Below are 17,475 nucleotides of genomic sequence, written 5' to 3' on the forward strand. Positions count from 1 at the left end.
TCCCGATGGTGGGAAGACTTTCTCCCGAGCACGGCTTCCGGCCTGAAAGGGAAGCCCCCTCCTTTTTCTCCCAGACCGCCCCCTCCCCCCCACCCCCGCCACGCGAGGCTGCGGCGCACGGTATGGGTGTGTTTGTGTGTATTTGTGTGGGGAGGGAGTTTGTAGGGCGAGTCACCGGGAGCTCCAAGGCCGCTGGGGGACAGGGATCCCGGTGACAAAGATGGGGGTGTTTTCTCTGTCTTCCACCTGGAAACCCCAAAGGCCCCGTCAGGCCCCGTAGACACTTCCTGGGGCCCAACGGAAGGTCGTACCACTCCAAAACGTCCCTCTCCTTTCCTGGGGAGTGAAACCCAACCCCCGGTGTCCGTTCCCGCGGGGCGTCAGCGGGCGATGCCCGGGTTCCGCGCCGGCGCAGCCTCCGGCCTCAGCCAGGAGAGACATCTGCCCGTCGGGCTGGGCTGGGGCGAGGCAGCCGTGGCCTGGGCCGCGGGTGAGGGCAGAGGAACCGGTGGGAAGGCTCCGTTTTCACGAAGGACTCGGGTGAAGCTGCAGAGCTGCCTTTGAGCCCTGACTCCTTGGCTTCCTGGGTCGGAGGAGATCTTGTAATGGAGTGGTTCTTCGCCTCACACTAACAAGATGCCTGATTACCTCAGGATCGAGGGGTGAGTGAGCGTTGGGGTGGCCGCACAAAACCCCTGGTGACCACACACGTGAATATGCTTGTTAATCTAGTTTTCGGAAACTTCTGTACAAAATAGGAATGGCGATGCCCCGCATGGAGAAATTTCGGTCATCTTGCATTTGATGCCTAAAAGGCATCAGTTTCTGTAATTGTAGTAGTAGTTCCTGACGCTATCGAATCTGGGTGTTACTTCATTGCAAACTTTGGGGTTCCAGATTTGACATCTGATCTGGACATTGATATATAGTCGTTTGCATGAGGAGGCAAGTTAGAACTTGAAGGGAGTTTCATCTAGAAGATAAGAATGGAGAAATTATACATTTGGCCTTTGGTACCGGTTTCTGCATTCTCAGATTCAAGGGACAGCAGGATGAAAATATTTGGGGGGAAAAATTGTCTGTACTGACTTTTATTCTCATTATTCCCTAAACAGTATAGCATGATAATGATTTCCATGGCGTTTATGTTGTATTAGGAATTAGAAGAAATCTAGAGATGCTCTAAAGCCTACAGGAGATGTCATAGGTTAAATGCAAATACTATGCCATTTTATATGAAAGTACTTCAGAAAGTTAGTGGAAAATCGAATTAAAAGGTAAGTTTACTTTGTTGCCAAAAAAAAAAAAAAAGAAATCCATGCATATGAGGGGTTCTTTAAAGAGTTCATGAAGAATGTATATTGTAAAAAAACTACATTGATTTCAAATATTTTTTCTACCAAAGTAGACATACCTTTTAATTCAATTTTCCATGAACTTTTTGAAGTACCCTTGCATAAGGGATTTGAGCATACACGGATTTTGGTATCTATGGGTGGGGAGTTAGGGGTGGTGGTGGTCCCAGAACCAGTTTCCATGAATATTGAGGGATGACTGTATTTGCCTAATATGAAATAGAGTTATGAGGATTAAATAAAAGGTGCTTAATTTTGTGCAGTCTTGTTCAAAGAACTTTAATGTATGTTATCTTCTTTCATCCTCACATTACAGGCTATTTCCCCCTTTAATGGTAAAGGAAAAACTATTCCTCTGACTTCTAGTCCAATGTTCTTTGCTTTACCTCATGCTTCTTTATGCAATTTAATAAAAGCAATGGTAGTAAAGTAAAGGAAATACTTACTAAGTGTTATCTATTGACTCATTTCAGATTGAAGAATGTCCCGGGTTCCTTTGGGGAAAGTCCTCCTGAGGAATGTCATCCGGCACACAGATGCTCACAATAAGGTGGGAGGTACAACCCAGTGATTCCTCAACACTTATGGAGATCATACAGTGTGACAAGGATTGTTTTGATACAGTTGGGGAGTCCAAAGTGAATGAACAATTTATTATCTACTTAAATAGATAAAAATAGTTTCATAAGTATTATATAGTAGAGACAGCTGCAAAGTACTTTAGAGTACCAAGGAAGGAATAAGGAAATCTGTGTTGGGGAAGTCGAAAAGATTGCACAGGGAGCAAGCATATAGCCTAGCTGTTGAGACACCTGTGACCCACATTAGAGTATCTGGGTTCAGTGTCTAATTGCAGCTCTTGACTCCAGCTTTGTGCCAATGCAGACCCTGGGAGGCAGTGACAATGGCTCAACTAATCGGGTTCTATCCCCACGTGGGTGACCTGGACTGTGTTCCCAGCTCTTGGCTTCAACCTGACCCAGCTCTGGCAATTGAGGGCATTTGGAGAATGAACTAGTAGATGGGAGCACGTGCTCTCGCTCATGCTCTCTCTCTCTTTCTCTTTTAAATTTTCATCTATTTGAAAGGGCGACAGACACACACACTGATATCTTCTATCTGTTTTACTCCTCAAATGCCTGCAACAGCCAGGATTTTCCCATTGCGTGGAGGGGCCATTATCTGCTGCCTCCTTGGATGCATTAGTAAGAAGTTAGATTAGGGGACCTTGGCCGGTGCCGTGGCTCACTTGGCTAATCCTCCGCCTGCAGCACTGGCACCCTGGGTTCTAGTCCCAGTTGGGGCACCGGGTTCTGTCCCAGTTGCTCCTCTTCCAGTCCAGCTCTCTGCTGTGGCCCGGGAGTGCAGTGGAGGATGGCCCAAGTGCTTGGGCCCTGCACCCGCATGGGAGACCAGGAGAAGCACCTGGCTCCTGGCTTCGGATCGGCGCAGTGCTCCGGCCGTAGCGGCCTTTGGGGGGTGAACCATCGGAAGGAAGACCTTTCTCTTGCTCTCTCTCTCTCTCTCACTGTCTAACTCTGCCTGTCAAAAAAAAAAAAAAAAAAAAAAAAAAGATCAGGGGACCGGTGTTGTGGCTATGGATAATGGTTCTCGTCCCAACTGCTTTACTTTCGATCCACCTCCCTGGTAATGTACCTGGGAAGGCAGGCTCCTGGCTTTGGGTTGGTTCAGTTCGGCCATTACGGCCATTTGGGGAGTGAACCAGCAAATGATAGATCTCTCTACCTCTCTGTTTCTCCCTCTTTCTTTTTTTCTGCTTTTCGAATAAATAATTTTTTTTTCTTAAAAGAAACTGGATCAGAATTGGAGGTGCTGAGACTTGATGTAGCACTCCGATTATGGATTGCTGGTGTTCTAACCAGCAGCCTAACTCATTGCACCACAGCATCCACCCTGGAGCTCTCTTTTTGTCTGCTTGTGTTTCTGCCTCTAAGTAAGTAAAAAAGAAAGAACATGAGACGCTTTCACAAGATGGGTGATTTGAGCTGCGCATTTTTTTTTTAAAGACTTTATTTACTTGAGAGGTACAATTACAGACAGTGAGGAGAGACAAAGGTCTTCCATCCACTGGTTCACTCCCCAAATGGCCACAATGGCTGGAGCTGAGCCAATCTGAAGCCAGGAGCCAGGACCTTCTTCCGAGTCTCCCTTGCGGGTACAGGGGCCCTAGTGCTTGAGCCATCTTCTACTGCATTTCTAGGCCATAGCAGAGAGCCGGATTGGAAGAGGAGCAGCCGGGACTAGAACTGGCGCCCATATGGGATGCCGGCACTGCAGGTAGAGGATTAACTTGTGCCATAGTGCCAACCCTGAGCTGCTGATATTTAAAAAGTTATTATTATTATTGTCTTAAGGCATAGAGACAAATAGTGAGAGTTCTTCCATCCATGTGTTCACTCCCCGAATGCTTGCAACAGCCTGGATTGGGCCAGACTGAAGCCAGGAGCCTGAAACTCAGTCCAGGTCTCCATGTGCTTTGGCCATAACCTGCTGCCTCCCAGAGTGCCCATTAGCAGACAGCTGGATCAGAAGCAGAGGAGAGGGCCAGCGCTGTGGTGTAGTGGGTAAAGCCACCACCTGCAGTGCCAGCATCCCATATAGGTGCCAGTTCAAGTCTCGGCTGCTCCACTTCAGATCCAGCTCTCTGCTATTTCCTGGGAGGGCAGTAGAAGATGGCCTAAGTCCTTGGCCCCTGCACCCACGTGGGAGACCAAGAAGAAACTCCTGCTCCTGGCTTTGGATTGGTGCAGCTCCACTCATTGTGGCCTGTGCATTAGGGAATGCATCCGTGGATGGAAGGCCTCTCTTTCTCTCTGCCTTTCCTTCTCTCTCTGTGTAACTCTGCCTTTCAAATAAATAAATAAATCTTTAAAACAGAACAAAACAAAAAAAAGTAGTAGAGTCAGGACTCAAACCAGGCATGCCAAATGCCTACCCCAAGCTGCTAATACTTAAACTGTTTCTTCATGGATGGATATTAGTTTATCAAATATTGAGGTTCATTCCAGACAGAGAGTATCATGCACTAAATATGGCAACAGTAAAGAATGTGGCATGCCAAGAAATTCTCTCCATCCAGAAAGTAGGGAGAGTTAGATATTAGTGGCAGAAGATAAGGCCCAAGAGGTGAATTATAGTTAGATTGTGATGCTTGAAGATTTGACTTTTCCTGTAGGCAATAAAGAAGACATAAATGTTCTTAAGCAGTATGTGGCAACATCATATTTGTGTTTTAAATTTTTTTTAGATTTATTTATTTGAAAGGCATAATTAGAGGGGAAAAGAGAGATCTTCCATCCTCTGGTTTATTCTCCAAATGGTCCGAATGGGTTCCACGGGGCCAGGCTGGTCTCCCATGTGAGTGGCAGGGGCCCAAGCACTTGGGCCATCTGCTGCTGCTTTCTCAGCAGGGAACTAGAACAGAAGTAGATCACCCAGGATTTGAACCAGAGCTCATATGGGATGCCAGTGTTGCAGGCAGTGACTTAACCTGATGTCAGCCCCAATATTTGTATTTTAGAATTATTAATTTTTATTTTTTTACAGGGTAGGGAATAGATTAGATGAGGAGAAACAGTAAGGGAGACCAATTAGGAGGCTATTACAAAGTTCCAGGTGAAAGATGATAGAGTTTGCATGAAAGTAGTGGCAATAGAGATGGGAAATTTAGGAGACAGAATCTAAAAAATTTGGTGACTGATTAGATGATAATGACAAGAAGGGAATCAAATAAAACCACATTTGTGTGCCTGTGTAGATGGTGATCATCTGTTGGGATAGGGAACAACAAGAACAAAAAACAATGTGATGAGAATGGTAATGAGTTTGGTTTTGAACATGTTGATAGAGATTTATAGGATGTCCAAACAAAAAAATTCAGAGTTGAAGGAAAGGAGAAAAGTTGGGGTTGGATAGATTCCTGCTGGGTAGAGGATAGAGGTCATGAGAATAGATGTAGCCATCTAGAAGAGCATGTGTAATGAAAAGCAGGTGAGGACCCCGTGTTTAGTTTTTGACAGCGAACTGTACTACTATTGGTTTGATCATAAATAAAATTACCGTCTTAATCATCTGAGGTGCAGATTGTAGGTGAAAGCTGAACTCTTTTTTTTTTTTTTTTTAATTTTTTTTTATTTGACAGGTAGAGTTATAGACAGTGAGAGAGAGAGAGACAGAGAGAAAGGTCTTCTTTCCTTTGGTTCACTCCCCAAATGGCCGCCACGGCCAGTGCTGCCCTGATCTGAAGCCAGGAGCCAAGTGTTTCTTCCTGGTCTCCCATGTGGGTGCAGGGGCCTAAGCACTTGGGCCATCCTCCACTGCCCTCCCGGGCCACAGCAGAGAGCTAAACTGGAAGAGGAGCAACTGGGACTAGAACCCGGCGCCCATATGGGATGCTGGCGCCTCAAGTGGAGGATTAACCAAGTGAGCCCCGGCAACTGCCCCAGCTGAACTCTTAAACCTGCCTGTTCATTTGTGTTAATCACTACTACTTGTAAGGTTAGATTTGAAAGTAGTAGCTAAAAAAGGCAAATCTAGCACAGGTTTAATACAGTTATGCAGGAGAACTCAGAAATAAATGTATTGTTCTTTGCACAACAGTAGACTTTTTCAGGAAATTCTGTAGCAACCATGTTGTTTGTTTTAGGTTGGTTTTAACAAAAATTATAATGTGAAAAGAGACTTAGAGTGTAAAGACCTGTCCTTAAATTCATTTTGTGACTTCAGAATCTCTGAGCTTTGTTTCTTGTCAGTAAAAACATAATAATGGTATTGTTTTACTTTCTTCCTGTGATTGCTTGAGGTTCATTTGAGAAGATACAATTAAAATCATATTGTGTTTTAAAAACTTGTAGGATTATCATTAATAAGGTGACAAGTGTGTCTATGCAGATGTTAAAAAGTTTTATTGGCATAGAAATCTACATATTTGAGATTTACTTGGTTGGATTGTTTAACACTTCCCACCGAAACCATAATTTGTTTTCTTGGTCCCTGGTCATAGCCTAGTCTGTAACCCCAAAATTAGTCCAGACTGTATTTTCAATTACTTTTCTGTAATGTGAATTCAAGTTTTAATAATTTATTTTGTTTCTTTTTTTTTTTTTAATCTAGATTCAGGAGGAATCAGATATGTGGAAAATAAGAGAACTAGAGAAACAGATGGAAGATGCTTATCAGGGGACCAAAAGGAAAATGTTGCCCAGCAGTTCAAGGTGAAGTTGCAGCTCTGAGAACCAAAATAAAGCTCATCTTTTTCAGAATTGTCCACTTTTTTAAAAAAACATTTTGGTATGTTAAGGATAGATGAATTCAGTTCTGTGAGTCCTTAAGCCTTCCTGGTTTCATTCATTTAGACCCAAACATAAAGAGATAATGACTATGAAATATATGACTGCAATCATTGTACTTGATCTGCAATGGAGAATTTAAAAATTCTGACTTGAACAGGTGAAAATGCCCAGAGTTCTGTGTATTCTGATTTTGCCTAACAGCTTATAACTTAAAATTTTGTTAAACTCTTACAGTCACTTAATTGATGAGTCATTCCTTTTTTCTATTAGTCTTTCATTCTTTAAGCTTTTTCTTTACTCCATCAACTTACTGCCAGGTTGACAGCCTTTTCCATATCCTTAATAATTTTGAATGTGAATATGAAATATTATGCAGGCTTGGCCATCTCTTACTGTGGAGGTACAGGAATTTTCATGTAATTGGAAATATCTCTTGGCCCTCCTCTGCCTTTAAATGTAGGAAAGTAGATGTATCAAGTAATGAGTAGCAAGTAATAATCCTGATTTCTAAAGCCATCCAAGGAAATAATTAGTTAATAGTGAGATATTTAAAGAGCATATGTTTGTCTGCAGGATGTATAGATTTAATATATCACTGGCTGTGTGAATGGCTTCAGACCTGTATTTAGGGTGTATGTAAACAAGGCAGTCTCAACATAAATACCTTTCAAGTATTTTTTCTTTCTTTCTTTCATTTCATCTACTTGAAAGGCAAAGCAACTGCAAGGCAAGGGGGGATGGCGGGTGGGAGAGAGAGAGAATCTTCCATTTGCTCATTTACCTCTTTAGTGCCCTCCACAGCCAGGTCTGGGCTGGGCTGAAGCCAGGAGCCTGGAACTCCATCCAGGTCTCCCATATGGGTGGCAGGGGCTCAAGCACTTGAGCTACCATCTGCTGCTTTCCAGGTTGCATTAACAGGAAGCTGGATTGGAAGTAGAGTAGCATGACTTGAACTGCCACTCCAGTAATGGAATGCAGGCATTCCAAGCAGCACCTTAATCCACTGTGCCACAATGCCCACCCTATTTTTCTTTTTGAAGGTGGTCCTTTGAGAATTTAGAAGTACTACAGATGATTTGTTTTGTATTGGTTATTTAAGTAACATTTTCAGAAACAAAATGATTGCTTTTTTGTTTTTTTAAAGATTTATTTGTTTGAAAGGCAGAGTGAAAGGAGAAAAAGAGATCTTCAATCTGCCAGTTTACTCCCTATATGGCCACAATAACCTGGCCCAAGCCAAAGCCAGGAGCCAGGAACTCCATCTGGGTCTCCCATGTGGATATCAGGGACCCAAGTACTTGGGCCATCTTCCACTGTTTCCCAGGTACATTAGCAGGGAGCTAGATTGGAAGTGGTGCAGCCGAGACTTGAACCAGCACTCACATGGGATGCTGGTGTTGCAGGCGGCAGCTTAATCCACTGTGCCACAACACTGGCTCAATGACTGTTCTTCTAGACTCGACTCTTATTAATGTCTTTCATGGTGAATACATATTTTTAATAATTGTTTCTTTATTTGACAAATAAAAAGTAAATAAATCTTTAAAACATAAGACAGTCTCTTTAGGGGCAGGGATTTTGAGCGTCTCATTAGCTATTACATTTGTATTAGAACAGTGCCCAGAATATAGGAGGCCTTTAAGCATTTTGGTAACTGATTAACTGACTTGCTGTCAGGTTAGTAGCCTGGTAAGGCCTTGTTCCCATTTCAGTGACCTCGCTACTGCTAGTTGCTGGTTTGTTGGAAAGGGAGGTGTATTTCAGAATCTCTAGGGTAGTTTGTGGTGTTCCCAGTGGTGACTGTGCTGTTTCCCTCCTTGTATTCTCTTCCAGTTGAGAACCAGTGAGTGAGTCACAGTATGACATAATCCAGAACTGATTTCATCTGTACCCTACATTAGGATGAGTAGTAGCGGTCCGATTGTTTTTCCATTGGACTTTACAAATGTATAGACAGGAAGAAATAATGTGTGTTACAAGTTGTTGGTTTGTTTTTTTTAATAGTAAGTATCAGGTTATTTGTTCTCACCTCAGCTTGTTCTTTGAATTTTTTTAAAAAATATTTATTTATATAAATAAATGGAAGATGGAAGACCTCTTTCTCTCTCTCTTTCCCTGTGTAACTCTTGACTTTCAAATAAATGAATAAATTAAAAAAAAAAAAAGAGTTACACAGAGAGAGCAGAAGAGGCAGAGAGAAAGAGAGAGGTCTTCCATCTGCTGGTTCACTCCCCAATTAGCCACAACAGTTGGAGCTGTGCCAATCCGAAGCCAGGTGCCAGAGTTTCTTCCGGGTCTCCCACGTGGGTGCGGCGGCCCAAGCACTTGGGCCATCTTCTGCTTTCCCAGGCCATAACAGAGAGCTAGATCGGAAGTGGAACAGCTGGAATTTGAACCAGCACCTATATGGGATGCTGGCACTGTTAAGGGTTTTGTGTATGCCACAGCACCGGCCCCTGTTCTATGGGTTTTGTGTATGATGTTCTTTAAAATTCCCTCACAAATTGCTTTCAAATCTAATTTAAACATTCTGCTTTCTCTTATAGCCGGATGCGTAGTGATGGCTTTGATGAAGAAAGTCAAAGAGATTATTGGAAGCCAAAGAATGAAATTTCTGGGACACTGGAAGATGATTTTCTTAAGGCTAAATCCTGGAACAAGAAGTTATATGATTATGAAGCTAACATGCCAGACAGGTTTGTAACTGAATTCCTGTGACCATGAATGATATTTGCCTTGAAAACGTGTACTTGTCAAAAATTAAATTGTTGGGCCTGGTGCTGTTGTGCAGTGGGTTAACGCTCTGGCCTAAAGTGCCAGCATCTTACATGGGCATTGGTTCTAGTCCCAGCTGCTCCTCTTCCCATTTCTGCTATGGCCTGGGAAAGCAGTAGAAAATGGCCCAAGTCCTTGGGCCCCTGCACTCACGTGGGAGACCCAGAGGAAGCTCCTGGCTCCTGGATTCGGATCGGCGCAGCTCCTGCCGTTGCAGCCATCTGGGGAGTGAACCATCAGATGGAAGACCTCTCTCCCTCTGTCTCTACCTCTCTCTGTAGTTCTTTCAAATAAATAAAAATAAATCTTAAAAAAAATAACCACCCTAACAAAAATTTATACACAAGTGTTCAGAGCAGGATTATTCATAATGGCCAAAAAGTGGAAACACACATGTCTGATGATTAAACAAAATGTGGAATATCTATTTAATGGATTATTTGGTGGTAAAAGGAATGAAGTACTGATGGACATACTGCAATATGGATGAACCTTGAAAAGATGCTAAGTATAAGAAGCCAGACTTAAAGACCACATACTGTATGATTGTATTTATGTGATGTGTCCAGAATAAGCAAATCCACACAGAAAGCAGATTAATGGTTGTCATGGGTGAGAGGCATTATACTTTTTTTTTTTTTTTTTTAAGAATTTTTCATTTGAAAGAGTTACACAGAGAGAAGAGAGGCAGAGAGAGAGAGAGAGAGAGAGGTGTCTTCCATCTGATGGTTCACTCCCCACAATGGCCAGAGCTGCGCCGATCTGAAGCTAGGAGCCAGGAGCCTTCTCCAGGTCTCCTACGCGGGTGCAGGGGCCATCCTCCACTGCCTTCCCAGGCCATAGCAGAGAGCGGGACCGGAAGTGGAACAGCCGGGTCTTGAACCGGCACCCATATGGGGTGCTGGTGCCTCATGCCAGGGCGTTAACCCTCTGCGCCACTTTGCTGAGGCATTACACTTCAAGAGTGAATTTTAACATTATATTATGAAGTATTTTTGGAAGAGTGCTCACAACTTAAGAGTAAAATCTTAAAAGAGTTCTTTATTGTTTCTTAAGGAAGAGAATGGAAGTTCTCTTATCAATGGACAGAGGAATTCTGTTGTGTGTTTTTTTTAAACATTTATTTATTTGAAAGTCACAGTTACACAGAGAGAGGAGAGGCAGAGAGTGAAAGAGAGGTCTTCCACCTGCTGGTTCACTCCCCAATTGGCTGCAACGGCCAGAGCTGTGCCAGTCCAAAGCCAGGAGCTTCTTCCGGGTTTCCCATGCGGGTGCAGGGGCCCAAGGACTTGGGCCATCTTGTACTGCTTCTCCAGGCCATATCAGAGAGCCGGATGGGAAGTGGAGCAGCCGGGACTTGAACTGGCGCCCATATGTCGGCACTTGAGGCCAGGGCGTTAATTCGCTGCGCCACAGCGCTGGGCCCCCAGAGGAATTATTTGAATGGTAGCATACAGTAAAGAAAATGAAGCTGTGTTTGAACTAGGTTGGTTTAGTTCTACTGTTACCTATTTTCTTTGCTTTGTAGGTATGTGTGTATGCATACAGGCATTCCAAAATCTAATTTTAATTTCAGAAATATATATTGTTTAACAATACATGTAATGTGTCATCTTACAGATGGGGTCACAGTGGTTATAAAGAGTTATACCCTGAAGAATTTGAAACAGACAGGTAAGGCAAATAGGCTTACTGAGAAAAACTGATTAGTACAGTCTGTATTGTAAGTTAACCTAAGTTTTAGAAAGGATATAATATTTGCCATTGAACATGGAGCTAGAGAAACAACAGGTGATTTAGTTGGGAGATGATTCTTACTGTTTTTTTTTTTTTTTTTTTTATTTTTGACAGGCAGTGTGGACAGTGAGAGAGAGACAGAGAGAAAGGTCTTCCTTTTGCCGTTGGTTCACCCTCCAATGGCCGCCGCGGTTGGCGCGCTGCGGCCGGCGCACCGTGCTGTTCCAATGGCAGGAGCCAGGTGCTTCTCCTGGTCTCCCATGGGGTGCAGGGCCCAAGCACTTGGGCCATCCTCCACTGCACTCCCTGGCCACAGCAGAGAGCTGGCCTGGAAGAGGGGCAACCGGGACAGGATCGGTGCCCCGACCGGGACTAGAACCCGGTGTGCTGGCGCCGCAAGGCGGAGGATTAGCCTGTTGAGCCACGGCGCTGGCCAATTCTTACTGTTCTTTTCCCTAATTGATGTTTGGCATGTCTATAAATTTTTTTAAAAAATTTCTTTATTTGAGAGACAAAGATGAGACAGATGGAGAACATCCATCTCCTGGTTCTCTCTGCAAATGACTACATGGCCCTGGGCCGGGACATGCTGAAGCCACGATCTGCGGTCTTGTCTGCGTGTCTCGTGTGCGTGGCAGGGATCCAACTACTTTAGCAATGACCTCCTAACTCGCAGGGTGTGCATTAGCAGGAAGCTGAAACTGGGAGTGGAGCCAGGACTTAGAGCTAGCGATGCAGGCATTCCAACCCAGCTTCCTAGTCACCAGGCAAACACTTGCCCCCCATTTTGGTTTTTATCTCCTTCTCTGTGGGTGCTACTTTCCAAAACTACCAGTGGATACCTGAAACTGGATAGTACTGAACTTTATAGTCTGCTTTTTCCTACACATACATACCTATGATTAATTTTTAAAAAGATTTATTTATTTGAAAGAGTTACACAAAGAGAGGAGAGGCAGAGAGAGAGAGAGAGAGAGAGAGAGAGAGAGAGAGAGAGGGAGAGAGGTCTTCCATCTGCTGGTTCACTCTCCAGTTGGCTGCAATGGCCGGTGCTGTGCCGATCTGAAACCAGGAGCTTCCTCTGGGTCTCCATGTGGGTGCAGGGGCCCAAGGACTTGGGCCATCTTCTGCTTTCCCAGGCCATAACAGAGAGCTGGATCACAAGTGGAGCAGCCAGGACTCGAATCTGCACCCACATGGGATGCCTACACTGCAGGCAGAGGCTTTACCCGCTATGCCACAGTGCTGGCCCCCCTATGATTAATTAAAGAAAGCACTTTATGGCCGGCGCCATGGCTCACTAGGCTAATCCTCTACCTGCAGCGCCGGCACCGCGGGTTCTAGTCCCCGTTGGGGCGCCGGATTCTGTCACAGTTGCTCCTCTTCCAATCCAGCTCTCTGCTGTGGCCTGGGAGTACAGTGGAGGATGGCCCAAGTACTTGGGCCCTGCATCCCATGGGAGACCAGGAGGAAGCACCTGGCTCCTGGCTTTAGATTGGCGCAGCGCACTGGCTGTAGCAGCCACCTGGCGGGTAAACCAATGTCTCTCTGTCTAACTCTGCCTGTCCAAAAAAAAAAAAAAAGAAAAGGCACTTTAACTTTTTCTTTGGTATATGTGGTCACCAACGTAACTCTTGTTGCACTTTGAGGCCATTTACTGCTAATCCTGGACAATCCGTCTGTTAACCCAGAAGGCTACAGAACACTTAATGGTTGGGTAGTGTAGTGAAGATATACTAGACAAAGGAATGGTTGGAGTTGTGTGGACTGGATCCAGACAGTGTGGTAGTTCATCTTGCTACTCAGAATGGCATGTAATTGGAAACTTATGCATTGTTAGAATACTTCTGGAACTTCCCACTTAATATTTTTGGACTGCGTTTGACCACAGTTAACTGAAACCACTGAAAGTGAAAACTGGATAAGGGAATTATTGTTCATTCCATACAGTAACTTAGTACGGCAGATTAGGATTGTTATCTTCCTTTTGAAGATGAGGAAACACAAATAAAGAGAATAAAAGGTAAGTCTCACAGCAACACTATGGCAAAATTTTGATTTAACTTCAAGTGCTAGCCTAAATTTCCTATCTATAATGCAGAATATTAAAATATAATTTTTATTTTTTATTAGTAGTGATCATCAAGATATTACCAATGGGAAAAAAGCATCTCCCCAAGTAAAATCATCAACCCACGAATCCCACAAACACAAGAAGTCAAAGAAATCCCACAAAAAGAAGCAGAAAAAAAAGTCACACAAAAAACAGAAGAAAAGCAAAAAGGAAGCCACAGATGTAACAGCAGATTCATCTAGTGAATTCTCAGAAGAAGCTGGGGCTTCTAGTACCAAGAAGAGGAAGCAGCCACATAAGCGCAAGAAGAAGTCCAGGAAAAAGTCTCTCAAAAAACCTGCTTTAGTTGAGGCAGAAAATGACACTTCCCAGTCAGATGACTCAGCATCTAGTAGTTCTGAAGAAAGTGAGGAAAGAGACACTAAGAAAACCAAAAGGAAAAGGGGAGATAAAGTCCACATCCCTGTAGCTAACAATGAAATACAGCAGAGGACAAACAAACGCACAAATTGGAAAGTGGCTACAGATGAGAGATCTGCTGAGAGCTCAGAGGATGACTAAATGGGAAAGAAATACTCATTTCCCAAGTGAGACTGGATACTTGCAGCTCTTAACATCTTGGGGTTTTGCCAGTGACTCATTCAGTACAGGGGGGTCACAGCTGTTTTGTGCCATCTATATGTGTTCTGACAGCCTCCTTTTTTATTTTAGCCTGTTAAAACTTGATCCCCTTTTCTTGAAAATAGGGACGCTGGTATTGTGTTACAAAGGTTTCTGGAAGAGATTATTTTTTTGCAATTAATCACATATAGTGTATAGTACATATATCCCAAACTAAAAGGCCCAGAAAGCTGAATCCAATAATGACCTGTATACACCAGTTAGAATGTTGACTTTGGGGAAATGCACGGCTGGGAACAAGAGGTGGAATGGAACCAGTGGTGGGTAGTATTTTGCTTTGTTTGTATAGCAGGTTTCACAGCTGACCTGTTTTCACCCCAGGTGCTTTGATCCTTGTATATTTTGACCCCACAGGTATGGATGGTCCAGTTTATTTAATGAGGACCTAACAACGTACCTTTTCCCTTCATGGTAACAATCATAGACTGCAGTTTCTAGAAGGGACTAGGATTTTTCTGTCAGCTGAACAGGATTCAGGGCAGCAACTGCCACCTAAATGTTGTCTTCCTTGTTCATTTCTAAATTTATTACTGAACTTTAGATTTTCCCTGAAACTAAGTTGAATCATTTCCAAAATGAAACAGGCTTCTCAGGGACACTACCATTTCCTCCCAGTCCGCCTTTAGAGTTAAAGCACTAGAGGCCACTTGATTTCCATTTGCTGTACTGTGACCCCTACTACGTTATTCTTTAACCAAACTATCCCTGAAAGAAGGCTGGCAGAACACAAGTAGAATTGTTTCGTTAAAGGAGAAATGATCAAGTGACATACACTGTCATGTTTTTTTTTTTTTTTTCTGGTTGTCACTTAATGGGCTAAGTAAAAAGCTTCTAAACTCACTCTTGGTCTTGGTTCTGCCACTAACTTGTTCTAAGTTCTAGAGCAGGTAAGTTAACCTACCTGGCCTCACTTTCCCTATGAAATACAGAGTTACTTCATGGTAGCATGACTGTTTAAGACACCAGCAATAGAATACAACTATGACAGCATTCCATGAGGTGATATTTATAAATTTTAAAAAGTAAAAAAAAAAAAAAAAACCTACTAAATTTGTTCTCTTTACAAAATAGATATCTAATAAAGTGCTTGGTCTTAAAATACATCTTTGGCCAGATGTGCCCTATCCCTTGTATCCCCTGATTATGGGCTGGTGCTACCTTTTGGGATATTTATTTGAAATATTAATATTTTGGTACTTAATTATCAATGTTCCATGGTATGTATTTCTATCTTTGGGATTAATGGAGAAATAATGGGGGAAGAAGAGTCTACTTACTACCTCTTAACCTAAAGCAACCGTTTTGCTCTTAGAGCAAATGAAATCTTTTTTGGAAGTTTTTAGCCATGTAATTTTTTTTAGCATTTTGTATGTGCTTCTAAGAGTATTACTGATTCTAAGCACAGACTCAGGAAAGTGGGCCAGTAGAACAAGGCATCTCCAAGAAGCTAGTTTTATTTGGACCTTGGTCTTCTCTTCCCATACTAGTAGGTTTATCTCCTTTCCCAAGGAACACACATCATGCCTGTTTTTTTTTTTTGGGTCATGTTTACCTTTTTGGTCATGTATAAGCAATAAAGCTGTTTTCTGTTCTTCACTGTTCTCAATGCCAAATTCTCTTCTGTGCCTTAGGTGAAGGCTTTGATGGTTCTTCTAACCCCTTAACTATGGCTTTGGATGGTTTTTCAAAATTTATAATCTCCCATTTGCACTGCTGGCTTTGGTACACATTCGTTTCTAGTGATTCCTGCCGATCAGAGATCTCTCTATATATTTAATCCTAAAATGACATAAAAAAAGTTGGAGAATTCATATTTATTGAATAGTTCATGTGATATAACCTGGAATCTCTGAATTCCAAATAAATAAAATTTCAGTTTTTCAACATTTGATCTTTTACTTTTTAAAAGCACCAATAGTCTGATGATGATGACCTGCCAATGGGATGATGACTTTTTCCCTCTGGTTCTTCCATCTGTGTAATAACAAGTCTTTTCGCTGCTTCTGTCATTCTCTTGGGGTAGCCTACTGCCCTCCCTTCTGTACAATCTGGGCAAACCGACCAGTGATGGCAAGAGTAGTGTCGATGAAGCGGTCCACGCAGCTAGACAGACAATTTTCAGTGCGAGAGTCTAGACGATTCCCTGGCTTCTCCACACATTTATCCCAACAGAGCTCCATGAAGTGATGCACCTAAGAAGAAAGAAAAGTAATAACCATTGGAATATGCAGGTAGGTCTAACTGTCCAGTTTCCTATTTTTCATTTTCCATCACCTGACAAAACAGTTCTTTGAATCAGCAAACAAGACAGTCCCGTTGGGCTCTCCTCTGTCTTTGCTTTCTAATTTGTCACCAGTATGGTCCAGATCGTCATTTCTACACTGACTGTAAATTCGCATGTAGGACCAGTAACTTTATATTTCCAAAAGCAGCTAGCACCAATGCAAACGCAAGACAGTTCACTGCCTTAAGCCACTCACATCATTCAAACCTATTCCCAGGACGGTAGTTCTTTAACCTTTCTGGGATCTTGGGATACATTTGAGAATCCGATGAAGGTTTTGGATCCACTCTCCAGAACAACGCACATAAACCACAAAAACGTATGCAACTACCTGATTGATCATGACCCAAAGACTTAACAACCATTGTTTCTGCTCATTCTCCACGTATCCCGCCCCCCTTAAAAGGGAGAAGGTTACCATATAGGAGATTGTTATTTGGGAGGCTGAGCTGCCAAGTCAAGTCACTTTCAAGTCCCAAAAGATGGCCATCACTACCTCCATTTAGGAGTCGTAGCTAAGTAACTGCCCCAAGGTCATGCCGCCCGCAAGCACCACGTGGACCCTTGAGGTTGCCTCAGGGGTTCCAAAATCTTTCTCAACCGACAGTCTGTCGACAAGACTACTTCAAAGCCCACCTTTCCACTAATGTTCTCGTGCTTTATAATCCTCAGGTACATTATTGATTATGACCCTCACAACCCGGCAAAACCCACAGTGGTTGGGTGTGTAGCGGCACGAGGCAAAGGCGGGACTGAAACCCACATCTTCCCAATTCCCGCTCAGGTCGCCGGCTGGTGATGCTCTCATGCTCTTGCGCCTCCCAAACCCTTCTACTCTACCTCTTTTACCCAGGGCTGCACTTGCTTAGCGGGCACCTGAGCACTGCCGTTCGTCGAGCAGGAGGGCCACGGTTCGTTTTCTTTGTGAGGTTACGGGGCGCAGCCGGAATCCAACACCCGGCGGCCTCACTCAGCCGCCAGTGTGCAGAGCTCTGCGGGCGTCCGGAGCCTGTGCTTCATCCCCCTCTCTCCACTCTCCAGATCCAGTCCCTGTCCCCGCACCTGTGCAGTGAACTGTGCCTTTTGCTGTTCCGCCGCCACCAAGCGCTGCAGTTCCGCTTCGTCCGCCTCTCCGAGCTCAGCCATCTTCCGCACAACAATCTGAGCCCTCCGACAAGCGCGAACACGCATGCGCGGCCGCACGCTCCGCCCCCTCACTTCCGGTTCACGCAGCATTTTCCTCCTTATTTTCTTGCG

General features: G+C 43.7%; 2 protein-coding genes across 5 annotated transcripts; one reads left to right on the forward strand and one right to left on the reverse strand.

Annotated features, from left to right (window-relative positions):
- Positions 1 to 11: 11 nt before the first annotated feature.
- NKAPD1 (NKAP domain containing 1) lies at positions 12 to 15,530 on the forward strand. 4 transcript variants are annotated; one of them, XM_062197012.1, is made up of 7 exons: positions 12 to 120; positions 534 to 662; positions 1,829 to 1,905; positions 6,489 to 6,589; positions 9,214 to 9,363; positions 11,063 to 11,116; positions 13,313 to 15,530. In XM_062197012.1, exons 3-7 carry the CDS (start codon positions 1,837 to 1,839, stop codon positions 13,812 to 13,814), a joined length of 876 nt encoding a protein of 291 aa, XP_062052996.1. In that variant the 5' UTR covers positions 12 to 120; positions 534 to 662; positions 1,829 to 1,836; the 3' UTR covers positions 13,815 to 15,530. The 4 variants fall into 4 exon arrangements, with proteins under 4 accessions (XP_062052996.1, XP_062052997.1, XP_062052995.1 ...); XM_062197013.1 differs by lacking the exon at positions 534 to 662; XM_062197011.1 differs by lacking the exon at positions 12 to 120 and having other exon boundaries at positions 128 to 662.
- Positions 15,531 to 15,733: 203 nt separating this feature from the next.
- TIMM8B (translocase of inner mitochondrial membrane 8 homolog B) lies at positions 15,734 to 17,411 on the reverse strand. Its single transcript, XM_062197017.1, has 2 exons — positions 17,281 to 17,411; positions 15,734 to 16,126 (listed from the first exon to the last, which is right to left on the reverse strand). The coding sequence occupies exons 1-2, from the start codon at positions 17,407 to 17,409 to the stop codon at positions 15,959 to 15,961; spliced, it is 297 nt and encodes a 98-aa protein (XP_062053001.1). The 5' UTR covers positions 17,410 to 17,411; the 3' UTR covers positions 15,734 to 15,958.
- Between the last annotated feature and the right edge of the window lie 64 nt (positions 17,412 to 17,475).

The sequence above is a fragment of the Lepus europaeus genome, chromosome 7 (genome assembly GCF_033115175.1).
Source record: "Lepus europaeus isolate LE1 chromosome 7, mLepTim1.pri, whole genome shotgun sequence".
In the NCBI taxonomy this organism is placed as follows: domain Eukaryota; kingdom Metazoa; phylum Chordata; class Mammalia; order Lagomorpha; family Leporidae; genus Lepus; species Lepus europaeus.

Coding starts and splice junctions, on each gene's coding strand:
- NKAPD1 (XM_062197012.1), top strand. CDS start 1,837: ATGTCCCGGGTTCCTTTGGGGAAAGTCCTCCTGAGGAATGTCATCCGG. Junction 1,906..6,488: donor ACACAGATGCTCACAATAAG/GTGGGAGGTACA, acceptor TTTTTAATCTAG/ATTCAGGAGGAATCAGATAT. Junction 9,364..11,062: donor GAAGCTAACATGCCAGACAG/GTTTGTAACTGA, acceptor GTCATCTTACAG/ATGGGGTCACAGTGGTTATA.
- TIMM8B (XM_062197017.1), bottom strand. CDS start 17,409: ATGCGTGTTCGCGCTTGTCGGAGGGCTCAGATTGTTGTGCGGAAGATG. Junction 16,127..17,280: donor AGGCACAGTTCACTGCACAG/GTGCGGGGACAG, acceptor CTTTCTTCTTAG/GTGCATCACTTCATGGAGCT.